The sequence below is a fragment of the Xenopus laevis genome, chromosome 5L (genome assembly GCF_017654675.1).
Source record: "Xenopus laevis strain J_2021 chromosome 5L, Xenopus_laevis_v10.1, whole genome shotgun sequence".
Taxonomy (NCBI): domain Eukaryota; kingdom Metazoa; phylum Chordata; class Amphibia; order Anura; family Pipidae; genus Xenopus; species Xenopus laevis.
In genome coordinates this window covers 159,863,920-159,878,634 of record NC_054379.1, presented here as the reverse complement: position 1 = coordinate 159,878,634, position 14,715 = coordinate 159,863,920, and the positions used below count along the sequence as shown (strand labels likewise).

General features: G+C 39.6%; 1 protein-coding gene across 1 annotated transcript in view; it reads left to right on the top strand.

The window, feature by feature from the left end:
* cdc5l.L (cell division cycle 5 like L homeolog) overlaps positions 1–14,715 on the top strand; it is a 55,066-nt gene that overhangs the window by 27,222 nt on the left and 13,129 nt on the right. Inside the window, 7 exon segments of the mRNA NM_001137573.1 lie at positions 240–428; positions 2,735–2,883; positions 6,924–7,086; positions 9,131–9,295; positions 11,132–11,212; positions 12,517–12,762; positions 13,823–14,020. Of these exon segments, the coding sequence (NP_001131045.1) occupies positions 240–428; positions 2,735–2,883; positions 6,924–7,086; positions 9,131–9,295; positions 11,132–11,212; positions 12,517–12,762; positions 13,823–14,020 (1,191 nt within the window).

The window sequence follows — 14,715 nt, the reverse complement described above, 5'->3', positions numbered from 1 at the left end:
GCAGTGGGGCGTGTCCCAGAAACGTTGCACTACTGCAATAATAAAATTGCAAGGGCTTGCCCTTTTATCGCAATTCCTACGTGCCGGTGCATTTCTTCATACCGTGTATGTGAGGGGGGTGATTCCTCCATCATTGGGCACCAGGATAAGTTTTCTGGGTTTGTGAGGTGTGTGGCTTCTCCACCCTTGTTTGGAATCAAGGCATTAAGCAGGTTTAACAATTTCCCTTCTGCGTTTAGATTTCAGATGCTGAACTGGAAGAAGTGGTAAAGATTGGACAAGCCAGTGAAATCGCTCGGCAGACGGCAGAGGAGTCGGGTATAACCAATTCTGCGTCCAGCACGTTACTGTCAGAATACAATGTCGCCAATAATAGCGTAGCCCTCAGGACTCCCAAGACTCCAGCAGCGCAAGACCGCATACTGCAGGTACATGGGTGATTCCACAGTGAAGCCATGTAATGTTTATTAAAGGGGATATAAAGGCAAAAAAAGAAAATCCCATTTTTACGTTTAATGGAAAACCTATCTCCAATATACTTTAATTAAAAAAAGTATATATCGGAGAAAGTCAGAGAAAACTGACTGTATGCAGTGAAATTCACCCTTTGTTTTACTTGCTCTGACAGCTGTAGTTCAGACGGTCCCTAACTGCTGTGCAGGGAAACGATCATACTAACGACAGGGGGGAGCCCCCACCTTCCCAGAACTCAAGCAGCTGTGTTTGTTTCCCTGTAATAACTGTGTAGATTTGTATCCGCAGACCCAGTGAAATCTGTATATTCTGATTATTAATCAGTCTTGCTGTATCGGCTTCTGGCAGATATTATTTGCCTTGTGCTGTTTTGACAATTTATGATGATCCCTAAGCAGCCCAGACCACACTGAGCATGTGCACAGTCTTAGTCTTGCAAAGATGTATAACAAAGTTACAAGATGGTGACCCCCTGCGGCCAACTTTGAAAGCATAAATCATTTGTTTGATTAGGCTTGTGGTGCAGTAAGTTCATGTTTATGTTTAATATACAATACAATACAATATATTTCTAGCCTTATTCTATTTTAGATGTTAGTTGCCCTTTAAAGGCATTCTGTCATGATTTTTATGATGTAGTTCTTATTTTCTAAATTAAAGTTTACACTGCAAATAATTCACTCTACAATATAAAATTTCCTGTGTATCCAAGTGTATTTTTCATTTGTAATATTGGTGTGTAGGTGCATCTCGAGTCATTTTGCCCGGTCATGTGCTTTCAGAAAGAGCCAGCACTTTATGATGAAACTGCTTTCTGACAGGCTGTTGTTTCTCCTACTCAATGTAACTGAATGTGTCTCAGTGGGACCTGGATTTTACTATTGAGTGCTGTTCATAGATCTACCAGGCAGCTGTTATCTTGTGTTAGGGAGCTGCTATCTGGTTACCTTCCCATTGTTCTTTTGTTTGGCTACTGGGGTGGAGGGGGGTGATATCACTCCAACTTGCAGTAAAGAGTGACTGAAGTTTATCAGTGCGCAAGTCCCATGACTGGAGGCAGCTGGGAACTGACAATATGTCTAGCCCCATGTCAGATTTCAAAATTAAATATAAAAAAATCTGTTTGCTCTTTTGAGAAATGGATTTCAGTGCAGAATTCTGCTGGAGCAGCACTATTAACTGATGTGTTTTTGTATTGACCTATATTGCACGTTTATTTGGGGGCAGATTTATCAAAGGTCTAGGTGAATTTTCAAATTAAAAAAAATTGCATTTCGAGCTATTTTTTGTGTACCTCGACTAGGGAATTGAATTTGAAAAAAAATTAGAAAATTTGAATTTCGAAATTTATCATGTACTGTCTCTTTAACAATTCAACTTCGACCATTCGCCATCTAAAAAAAACTTTGACTTAATTTCATTTGGTCTTTTTGAATTCGAACTTCGTTTTTTCAATTCGACATTCAACCCTTGGTAATTATGGCCCTCAGAGTTGCAATTAGTGATGGGCGAATTTCTCCCCGTTTCACTTCGCTGAAAAATGTGTGAATTTCCTTTGAAAAAGTAATGAAACTCGAAAATTGACAAAATTCAATGTCAATGGGCATCCTAACATCAATTTTGACACGATCGCCTATTCGGACGCGTATCCAAAAGTTTTTTATGCTGGTGACCCGTGAATTTGCGCCAGCAGAATTTATTCACCCATCACTAGTTGCAATTAAATAGGGGGGCAGATTTATCAATGGTCGAGGGGAATTTTCGAATTAAAAAAATATAGCATCAATACCATCTAAAACCTGACAAATTGCTATTTTAGCCTATGGGGACCTCCTAGAACCCATGTGGAGTCAATTGGTGGACTTTGAAAAATCTAAGTGTTTTTTTTTTTTGGTGGAAAAACTTTGAATCGAATTCGATCGAATGCGCTTTTCAGACGATTCAAATTCAGCCGGATACGGACCTATATGATGAAAAGATGACCTATTTCACCAAAAAAAAAAACTTAGACTTAATTTCGGTTGGTCTTTTTGAATTTGAATTTAGAAGTTTTCTCAATTCGACCTTTGATAAATCTGCCCCATGGTGTGTTAAAGTACCTTTCGCTGTATGAAGCTTTTCGCTCATCCAGGTCATGGTATGTCTAGTAGAAGTAATTGTTAAACAACTGGACCTGCTGAGTAATCATTGAAGATCCTTCACTACTCGTCCGAGCAGCTTCTTTCTCTGTACAGACCTGCTATGTTTGTGTCTTTAACAGGAAGCGCAGAATTTGATGGCCCTCACCAACGTGGATACGCCATTAAAGGGAGGGCTGAACACTCCTCTTCATGAAAGTGATTTTTCAGGAGTTACACCACAGAGACAAGTGGTACAGACACCCAACACTGTGCTGTCCACACCATTCAGGTATGAGGAGCACCTCAATTCTATTATTGAATACTTCCGTTTTTATATATTTTTATTCTCACGTCTGGAATGTTCCTAGTGAAACAGTCGTTATTCCCATTCAGCCACTAGCTGTTAAAGGATAAGTAAACCTTTAAAATAAGTGAATGTAAAATTGACGAGGGTGCTATTCTAACGAAGCACTTCTGTCATTTTTACATTCATTATTCATATTAATATAAATAAAGACAGGGGTCCCCCAAAAGGTAGATCGGGATATACCAATAGATCTTTAGCTGGTGATCAGTAGATCTCTGTCAACAAACAGACTGTCAACAAACAGCTTGACTAAATCGCCCTCCTGTTTCATGGTTTTTATTCAGATATTTATTATGTTAAGGTCACATGAGAAATAATTGTTTGTTAAATATAGAAATACATTTCCTCAAAAATAAATACAGGTATGGCACCTGTTATCCAGAATGCTCGGGGCCTGGGGTTTTACGGATAACGGATTGTAATTTACATCTTCATACCTTAAGTCTACTAGAAAATCATATAAACATTAAATAAACCCAATAGGCTGGTTTTGCCTCCAATAAGGATTAATTATATCTTAGTTGCGATCAAGTACAAAAGACTGTTTTATTATTGCAGAGAATAAAGAAATTGTTTTTAAAAATGTGTACTATTTGGATAATATGAAGTCTATGGGAGACGGCAATTCTGTAATTCTGAGCTTTCTGGATAACGGGTTTCTGGATAATTGATCCCATACCTGGAATATTGTCCAAGGAAAAGAATGCTAACAATACATTCGTGTGATGCATGGATCATAATGGGACAACATCACTAAAAGTAGACTCCACATTAGTAAAGTATGGGCTCTCCTCTATTAAAGGAGAACTAAAGCCTAACTAAAGAAGTAGGTAGAAATGTTGTACATTGTGTTTTCGACTTCTGTACCCGCCCAAGGCAACCACAGCCCTTTAGCAGTAAAGATCTGTGTCTCCAATGATGCCCCAGTAGCTCCCCATCTTCTTTTCTGCTGATTCACTGCACATGCTCTGTGCTGCTGTCACTTACTGAGCTTAGGGACCCACTCACAATATACAGTACACATAGAATAGAAATGTCACAATATAAGGCTGATTAGTAATTAATACAGATAATTACTACATGGCAGCACAGAAACCAGTGCAATTAGCATCAGAATTTAATAATCAGCAAACCTGTAGCATCAGCTTATATTACAGCCAGGGAAGCTCATTTTCTGCTGGATAATTAGTGACGAGCCCTAAGCTTAGCTTCTCAACAGCCAATCAGAGCCCACTGAGCATGTGAGTGTCACAGACACTTTCCAAGATGGTGACCCCCTGTGACAAGTTTGAAGTCCTGGATCATTGCTGCTATTGACAAGCTCAAACTTTAGCCTCGTGCAATAAGTTCACTATATAAAATGACATTTTTAGCCATAATCATTTTTAGGCTTTAGTTCTCCTTTAAGGGATACATATATGAAAAAATGTTGGTACAACAGCGCCACCTGCTGGTCAGTTTCCCACCAGTCTGACCACCAAGTAGTCCAGGAAGTTGTCAGGAGAAAGAAAGAGGCTGCTCTGATGTTTTACTGCTTAGGAAAACAATTAGAAACCTTTCTCAAATCTTTCCTAAGCAGAAGAACATCAGAGCAGCCTCTTTCTTTCTCCTGACAACTTCCTTGACTACTTGGTGGTCAGACTGGAAACTGGTAACACAATTCATTCATATTAACAGCACCTGTATTCCTTAATATCTTGGCCTAAACAGAAAATAAATAATGAATGTAAATGACAAAATAGCTTAGAATAGCACCCTATTCAATTTTGCATTCACTTATTTTAAAGGTTTACTTACCCTTTAATTCAGTGTCTGCCATTTCCTTTCCAAGTCTCCCATCCCTCCTGCCCTTGTATTCCAGTTCCAACAATGCATGCATGGCAGCAAAAGTCCAAATAGCCCCAGGGTCCTGGAATGCAAAACATTATCTAATTTAGTGCAGGGACCTTAGGGATCGGAACAAAAAAGGCCATGGGAAAAGGAAGCTGTAGACGCAAACCTATTAAAATTGTGACCCTTTGAGTCCAGCACAAGCAAGTCGTCCATCCTTATCTCTGTGGGATTTTCATTTTAGTCACCAGATTAGAAATTAATTAGATTAGAGCAGATTTTGAACAGGATTTCTGTGTTTTTATTTAAATCGTTTTTTTGTTTTTTTTCTTTGTTAAATTGACAATATATTTAAGCTCAATAAACAATATTTTGAGGCCTTGTGTTTAAAGGAGCACTGAAGCCTAAAAAGATTATTGCTTGAAATGCTGTGTTTTATGTACTTACTGTAGCAGTCTTGTAATGGTCCAGTATGGCTAAAAAATACCATATTTTATATAATGAACTTATTGCACGAGGCTAAAGTTTCAGCTTGTCAATAGCAGCAATGATCCAGGACTTCAAACTTGTCACAGGGGGTCACCATCTTGGAAAGTGTCTGTGACACTCACATGCTCAGTGGGCTCTGATTGGCTGTTGAGAAGCTAAGCTTAGAAAAATTGTCTGGGGCCACACGTGAAATACACAAACACTTTTGATTTGTAAAAGTAAAGAAAATACACAGAAAAGAACTACAATACCAATTGCATAACCAGATGGAGCTATACACCGGAATATGGGACACCTGGATATTAAATAGACTTATTATTATATTATGTTTCCTCAGGAACGGAGCGTTTCAAGCTGGGCCACATTCATATCCATCCTGGGCGGCAGGATGGACACCCCTGCTTTAAATTGACACCCATAAGGTGTCTCCATAGGAATGGATCACACGTGGATATTATTAAGTGGCTGGAAGGGGTTTTATTGTGTTCTGCTAGAGCCCAAAGGAAACAAATAAACCTACTTCTAGCCAAAAACAAATTAGCAACTGCAAGTCATCTTATGTGACATAGGCCTCAGGCCACCACATCTGTATGTTTCATCCTGTTTGGTTACTAAATATACTGGCAACTTATTGTAACCAATTATTTTGCTGACAAGTCCTTAAAGGGATACTGTCATGGGAAAACATGTTTTTTCAAAATGAATCAGTTAATAGTGCTGATCCAGCAGAATTCTGTACTGAAATCCATTTCTCAAAAGAGCAAACAGTTTTTTTTATATTCAATTTTGAAATCAGACATGGGGCTAGACATTTTGTCAATTTCCCAGCTGCCCCAAGTCATGTGACTTGTGCTCTGATAAACTTCAATCACTCTTTACTGCTGTACTGCAAGTTGGAGTGATATCACCCCCTCCCTTTTCCCTCCCAGCAGCCAAACAAAAGAACAATGGGAAGGTAACCAGATAGCAGCTCCCTAACACAAGATAACAGCTGCCTGGTAGATCTAAGAACAGCACTCAATAGTAAAAACCCATGTCCCACTGAGACACATTCAGTTACATTGAGAAGGAAAAACAGCAGCCTGCCAGAAAGCATTTCTCTCCTAAAGTGCAGGCACAAGTCACATGACATGGGGCAGCTGGGAAATTGACAATATGTCTAGCCCCATGTCAGATTTCAAGATTGAATATAAAAAAAATCTGTTTGCTCTTTTGAGAAATGGATTTCAGTGCAGAATTCTGCTGGAGTACCACTATTAACTGATGCGTTTTGAAAAAAACATGTTTTCCCATGACAGCATCCCTTTAAGGTGGCCATACACAGGTCGATAAAAGCTGCTGACAGACCGAGTTGGCAGCTTATTGGCCCATGTGTGGGGCCCTCCGACGGGCTTCCCCGATCGATATCTGGATCGTGGCCGCATCTGTTTATTGATGCGGTCCGACTGCCCGTTTGCCCTTTGTTATGATCCGATCGTTTGGCCCTAGGGCCCACAATCGGATCAGTCCGATATTGCCCACCTCAAGGTGGTTGGATCTCTCAGTGTATGGCCACCTTTACACAATGCAAGTCGTGTGGCTCTTACGGTTTATAATTAGAAAAAGGTTTGATGCTCTAATAACCTTTTCTTTGTTTTGTAAAGAACTCCGTCCCAGAGCTCCGAAGGAATAACCCCTCGGGGTGGCATGACTCCCAAACCAGTTATTGGGGCTACCCCTGGAAGGACTCCTCTGCGAGACAAGCTGAATATTAATCCTGAGGATGGGACAGTGGATTATAACGACCCATTTTACATAAAACAGATGGTGAGAAAGAAGCCAGTTTTTTTTTTCACAGGCATCTATTATATCACCTGTGGACTTGTATAGGGACAGAGAAATCAGTGTTGTGTTGATTATTTGTATTCCCTGAAACATGGCTGTAAACTGCCCAGCACATTACCTTGTATAGAGGGTGAAGAGGGAATGGAACCTGCATTAAATAGCTATTCGATACACCATTTGCAATGTCTGGAGCTGTACTATTAGTCTTTGATGACACGGTTATGGGATCTGTTATCTAGAAACCCATTATCCAGGGAGTTCTGAATTATGGGACAGTTATCAAATAATTTAAAAAAATTAAGTTTCTTGTACGTTATCCCAACTCTGTCATGGTTTTTTTGGTGTTGTTTTTATTACTAATTTACACTAATACAGTAATAATTCACTCTACAATATAAAATTTCATTCCTGAACCAGCAAGTGTATTTAGTTGTAATATTGGTGTGTAGGTGCATCTCAGGTCATTTTGCCTTGTCATGTGCCTTTAGAAAGAGCAAGCACTTTAGGGTGGAACTGCTTTCTGGCAGGCTGTTGTTTCTCCTACTCAATGTAACTGAATGTGTCTCAGTGGGACCTGGATTTTACTATTGAGCGTTAGATCTACCAGGCAGCTGGTATCTGGTTACCTTCCCATTGTTCTGATAATGGGCTGCTTGGGGGGAAGGGAGGGTGTGATATCACTCAAGTTGCAGCGCAGCAGTAAAGAGTGACTGAAGTTTATCAGATCACAAGTCACATGACTGGGGGCACCTGGGAAACTGTCTGGCCCCATGTCAGATTTCCAAATTAGATATAAAAATTCAGTTTGCTCTGATTTCAGTGCAGAAGAAAAAAGTTTTCCAATGACAGTATCCCTTTAAAGGATAATTTACTAAAATCCAAACTTATCTCATTATATTAATATAAAAAGTAAAAAAAGTAAACCAATCTCCCATGCCCAATTTTAGCTTATTTATTAATTAAAAAATGTATAAACTCAATTTAATTGGATCATGGACAAACTTGACAATATCGAGCGTAACCCTTCCTTTTATTTGTTTTTTCTTAATGTGTATTTGATGCAGAAGTCCAGGATTCTGTTGCAGTGCTGCTTCTGTCAGCTTTGGTTTCTGTAGCCTTTGTTTTATTTTCTGTTACTTGCCCTTTAAACGCCAGTGCAAGAACAATACAAGGGGTTATTTACTAAAACTCTAATTTTCTCATATATTAAAAAAAAAACACAACGAAACTCCCATGCACGATTTTAACTTATTTATTAAGAAAAAAACTCTCTAATCGGATGGCGGAAAAAAACGAATAACCGAATCACTCTGGCTTTTTCCAGAATCGCTTAAATTTTTTGGGCTTTTTCCCGAAATGCTCACATTTTTTGGAGCTTTTTTCCCCCAATTGCTTAAATGTTTCTGGCTTTTTTCCAGAATTGTTCAATCTTAGCTTATTTATTAATTTAAAAAATTGGATCATGGAAAAACTTGATAAAATCGAGCGAAAACTCAAATCAAACTAAATTTTTCGAGCTCTTTCCCCGAATTGCTTGATTTTTTTTTTTTTTTGGAAAAACCCTGAAAATCGAATTTTCGCAGTAAACCCAGTGCAGACCACGATACCTTCAAATTGAGATTGGTGCGCCTCCCATTGACTTATACAGGACCTCGACAGGTCTGAGATTGCAAATTTTTGGATTTGGACTTTTTGTAGCATCGGGGTATAATACATCTCAAAATAAGTTTTTTTTTCTCTAAAGTTTTCTAGTGAAAAAATAAATTACATTTTTCGAGATTTCACATGTTGACCTTCAATAAATAATCCCCTTGTTTACATAGTAGACCATAAGTATGGAGATCCAAATTAAGGGGGGAAAAAAACCCTTATCTGGAAAACCTCATGTCCGGAGCATTCTGGATAACGGGTCCCATGCCTGTATTCTATTCTTAAGGGATAATGTAGTTCTGGAAAGGATCAGTACAGACATATTACCAAATGCCAGTAGGTTACCACTAACTTTGCTGCCTTTGTTTAATAACAGGAAAGGGAATCTCGGGAGCACCTGCGCCTTGGTTTGCTCAATCTTCCGGCCCCGAAAAATGACTTTGAGATCGTACTGCCGGAAAACGCAGAGCGGGAGCTGGAGGATCGAGATCAGGACGATTCCATTGTAGAAGATGCTGCCGACATAGAGGCCAGAAAGCAGGTTTGACGTTTTTGTCTCTTTTATGCGTTTTCCGTTGTACCAAAGTCGTAGAAATGTGAACATAAACATGATGCATGCTGGGTAACCTTGCTACACAATTCCTGCCCATTCTGCCTATGTAAAAAAAAGTCCAAATAGATATTGATTCTGCAGGGGGACACTTTAGACCCATTGCACATACATGACAAGTGTGATACGTAGTAAGTAAGGTTGAAAAAAGACACGTCCATCGAGTTCAACTTTTTTTTTTTTATTAACTACCTATCTCCAGTTGATCCAGAGGAAGGCAAAAAAAACCCATCTGAAGCCTCTCCAATTTGCCTCAGAGGGGGAAAAATTCCTTCCTGACTCCAAAATGCAATGGGACCAGTCCCTGGATCAACTTGTACTATGAGCTATCTCCCATATCCCTGTATTCCTTCACTTGCTAAACACCATCCAACCCCTTCTTATACCTATCTAATGTATCAGCCTGTACCACTGATTCAGGGAGACAATTCCACAGCTTCACAGCTCTCACTGTAACAAACCCCTTCCCAATATTTAGACAGAACTTCTTTTCTTCTAATGGGAATGGGTGACCTTGTGTCAGCTGGAAAGTCCTACTGGTAAATAAATCATTAGAGAGATTATTATATGATCCCCTTATATGTTTATACATAATCATATCACCCATTAAGCGCCTCTTCTCCAGCGTGAACATCCCCAATTTGGCCAGTCTTTCCTCATAGCTAAGATTTTCCCTTTACCAGCTTAGTTGCCCTTCTCTGTACCCTCTCTAATTCAATAATGTCCTGTTTGAGTGATGGAGACCAAAACTGTGATGTGGCTTTTCAGACGGGTCATAATCATATTCATATAATAATCCTATTTATTGTCATCTCTTCTGCATACAATAACCTATGAGGGCAGAGACGCACAGGCAGATTCGGGGAGATTAGTCGCTCTGCCTCCCGCCGGCTAGAATGAAAATTGCCGGTGGGATGGCACTCAGAGCACTTAGTTTTACGAAGTCGCCCAAAGTTGAAACTTCAGGCGACTTCAGAAAACTAAGCTAATTTCCCCAAATCTGACGGTGTGCATCTGCCCTTAGGGCATTGGCACACGAGGCTACTGCGGGAGATTAGTCGCCTTCGAAAAATCAGCTCTTCTTTGGGCGACTAATCACCCCTAAATGCCTTCCCGCCGGCTAGAACGTAAATCGCAGGCGGAATGGCACTTGGATTGCTTCAGAAAGGAAAATGAGTAGTTCCGAGTGCCATCCTGCCCGCGATTTACATTCTAGCCGGCAGGAAGGCATTTAGGGGAGATTAGTTGCCCGAAGAAGAGCCGATTTGTTGCTGGGCGACTAATTTCCCCCAGTAGCCTCGTGTGCCACTGCCCTGAGGGCAGAGACAAACTGTCAGATTTGGGGAAATGAGCTACGTTTTCCAAAGTCGCACGAAGTTGAAACTTCAGAAAACGAAGTGCTCCCGAAGTGCCATCCCGCCGGCAGTTTTCATTCTAGCCGGCAGGAAGGCAGTTCGGGGTGATTAGTCGCCAGAAGAAGAGGAGATTTGTCGCTGGGCGACTAATCTCCCCGAATCTGACTGTGTCTGTGCCCTAAAAGGGGTGTGAAGGATCATCCACTGTACTTGGATACCTTATGTAAACATCTCTTGTTAAAAATCTTCAGTTGTTATAATCATTCTGTCTAATGCCTGTATCCTATAAAGGGCAAGAATAAGTAACAGCCTCCTTTAGCTCCAGCACTAATAAACTGATCGATCTGTCTCTGCTCTGTTTATGTATTGAGTAAATCCCATATTAATTTGACATTTTCTGTACATTTTTCAGGCGATGAGAGAAGCGCAGCGAGCAAAGGAGCTCAAAAACAGACACAAAGCAGTGCAAAAGGCTTTACCCCGACCATCAGAGGTGAGTTACTGCATCCAATAGCGTTAAAGATTCTTGCTATCCTAGCATTGGCTTGTAAGGGTGCTGTAGTAGAAGGGATAACGTTTTCCTAGCTCCAGTCAACTGTACCAATCAGGTGTTTGCTTTTTTAATGCCAACTACTGATTGGTTGCCATGTGACTAGACCTTTGCCAAGCCTTACGCCTGGCGGCACATTTATTAAAGATCGAAACTCCAATTCATGTGAGTTTTTTTTTTAAACCTTATTCAATTTGAATATACTCGAAATACAGTTGGGTATTTAATAAACAGGATCCAATATCTTAAACTCGCAGAAATTTGACCAACTTGAATCAAATTCGACCAAATTTTTTTCTCATAAAAAAACTATAATGTTAGGCTTTTAACATCCAAATTGGTCCCTTGACCTCTCCCATTGACTTATACATGAACTCAGCAGGTTTTAGGTGATGAACAGTCAAATTCAGGTTCTTAAAGGGCCAGACTATGATAAATCTTGAAATTCGAATTAAAACTTGAATCAAGTTTGAATTATTCACAATTCAAATTTGACAGTTTTGACCATAAAAAATTCGAATTTTCAATCTGACCCTTAATAAATCTGCCCCCAAATGTGTGCAACCCTGCTAAAGTTCTACTTTAAAGGAGAACTAAACCCTAAAAATGAATAGGGATAAAAATGCCATGTTTTATATATTGAAATTATTGCACAAGGCTAAAGTTTGAGCTTGTCAATAGCAGCAATGATCCAGGACTTCAAACTTGTCACAGGGGGTCACCATCTTGGAAAGTGTCTGTGACACTCACATGCTCAGTGGGCTCTGATTGGCTGTTGAGAAGCTAAGCTTAGGGCTCGTCACTAATTATCCAGCAGAAAATGAGGTTGGTCTTTAATATAAGCTGATGCTACAGGTTTGCTGATTATTAAATTCTGATGCTAATTGCACTGGTTTCTGTGCTGCCATGTAGTAATTATGTGTATTAATTACTAATCAGCCTTATATTGTGACATTTCTATTCTATGTGTACTGCATATTGTGAGTGGGTCCCTAAGCTCAGTAAGTGACAGCAGCACAGAGCATGTGCAGTGAATCAGCAGAAAAGAAGATGGGGAGCTACTGGGGCATCTTTGGCTGTGGTTGCCTTGGGCTTGGACAGAAGCACAAAACATAATGTACAACATTTCTAGCTACTTCTTCAGTTAGGCTTTAGTTCTCCTTTAAATTCCATGTATAGTATTAGGCACAACCAATCTGCCAGGAGCTCACCAGCGGATCCTAAAATCAATTGTGTCTTTATTTTAGGTGAATGAAACTATTCTGAGGCCTGTAAATGTAGAGCCTCCACTTACAGATTTGCAGAAAAGTGAAGAGATGATCAAAAAGGAAATGATTGTGATGCTGCATTACGATACCCTCCACCATCCTTACGCGGATAATGTAGGAGGGAAGAGAGGGAAGGTGCCTGGCTCAGCAGCTGCCAACGCGGAAAGCATTGCCTTTCTGGAACACATGCCATATGTAAAGTATAGTAAGGAGGAACTCAAGCAGGTACCTTTCATATTCTCATAATATACCTGCATCCATGACATTAGAGATGCCACTTCTTTTCATTCAGTTTTTCTTCAGTTCATTTAATGCTGAAGTCCAGGATTCTGTTGCAATTCTGCTTCTGTCAGCTTTGGTTTCTGAAGCCTTTGTTTTATTTTCTGTTACTTGCCCTTTAAACTCCAGTGCAGGAACAGTACAGGGTTTATTTACAAAAATTTGAATTTATCTCATATTTTAATTTAAAAAAACCACGACCAAACGCCCATGCCCGTTTTCAGATTATTTATTAATAAAAAAACTCAAATTAATCGGATTGTGGAAAAACTCGATAAAATCGAACATAACCGAATCACTCTAATTTTTCGGGCTTTTTACAAAATCACTGGAATTTTTTAGGCTTTTTCCTGGAATGCTCCCATTTTTTTGGGCTTTTTCCCGAATTGCTTGAAATTTTCTGGCTTCTTTTGCACAATTGCTTTTTTCCATAATTTCTCACATTTTTCTGGCTTTTTTACAGAATCGCTCAAAATTTTCTGGCTTTTTTCCTAAAATTGCTCAAATTCTTCTGACTTTTTCCTGAAACCCTCAAATTTTTTGAGCTTTTTCCCCGAATTGCTCAAATTTTTCGGGCTTTTTTTCCCAGAATCCCTTTACTCTTTCGAGTTTTTGCTGAAAATCCAGAAAAAATCGTATTTTCGATCTAAACCCAGTGCAGACCACCAAAACATCAAATTTGAGATAGGTGCCTCTCCTTTTGACTTATTCAGGACCTCAACAGGTCTAAGATGGTGGATTTTTGGATTCCGGCTTTTTGCAGCATTGGGGTATAATAAATCTTGGAAAATTCTTTTTTTTCCTCAAAAAATTTGAGTTTTCTAGTGAAAAGCTGCAAAAATTCAGATTTAAATAACCCCCATAGTGTTGGAAACAGTATTTGCAATAAGAGATTATTTAACAAGAGGGTTACAAAACATATGAGCTCTTGATTCAAGTATTGGCTTCAATTTGAGACTGATGAGCTGCGTATCTAAATGCCCTTTATTATGTTGCACTGTGATAGGCAGAGGAAGTCCTGCAACAAGAGATGGAAGTGGTGAAGCAAGGTATGGGCCACGGGGACCTCTCGATTGACTCGTACAACCAGGTGTGGGAGGAGTGTTATAGTCAGGTGTTGTACCTTCCTGGACAAGGCCGCTACACACGGGCCAACCTGGCCAGCAAAAAGGACAGGATTGAATCACTTGAGAAGAGACTAGAGGTAAGTGTGCCTGGAAGATTGAGTAGGTTTATTCAGCGTTTTAACCACTTAAACTGACCGCACATAGCAGCCTAGTCAACCTTGTCAGGTCACTCACCAGTGCTCTGGTTTTGGCCTAGTCAACCAATATCTGACTGAAGATCTGTTAGATATCTAGACCAGTAACATCAAATTTTCTTTAAAAAAAATTTGTTGGTATACAACGGTAAAAAAAAACCAGAAAGACAAATTAAACTTTGAAACCGCTAAGTCATTATTAAAAAATTCCACTTGCGCTCCTCTTCAGAGAGGGCGACGATCCATCGCGTGTCGCTCGATTTCTCCTCCCTGGCTATCTCCTATAAGGAAAGCAAGGAGGAGAAATTGAGCGCCGCACGATGGATCGCCTTTTCTGAAGAGGAGCGCAAGTGGAGTTTCGATAAGTTATTTCTTAATAAAGACTTAGTGATTTCAAAGTTTAATTTGTCCTTGTGGTTTTTTTTTTTTTCGTTGTATACTAACGAATTTTTTTAAAGGAGACATTTTGTGTTAAAAATAAGAATGTACCAGTGCGTTATACTCATTTAGATATAGAAGAATTGTCCTTAAAAAAGTAGTGTTTCAGGCTGATTCATTGAATATTTCTGCAAAAACCCTAATAATCCCTCCCTTCTCTTCCACTTCCTGCTCCCTGAATTCCCAGGCTGTGCTCTCAG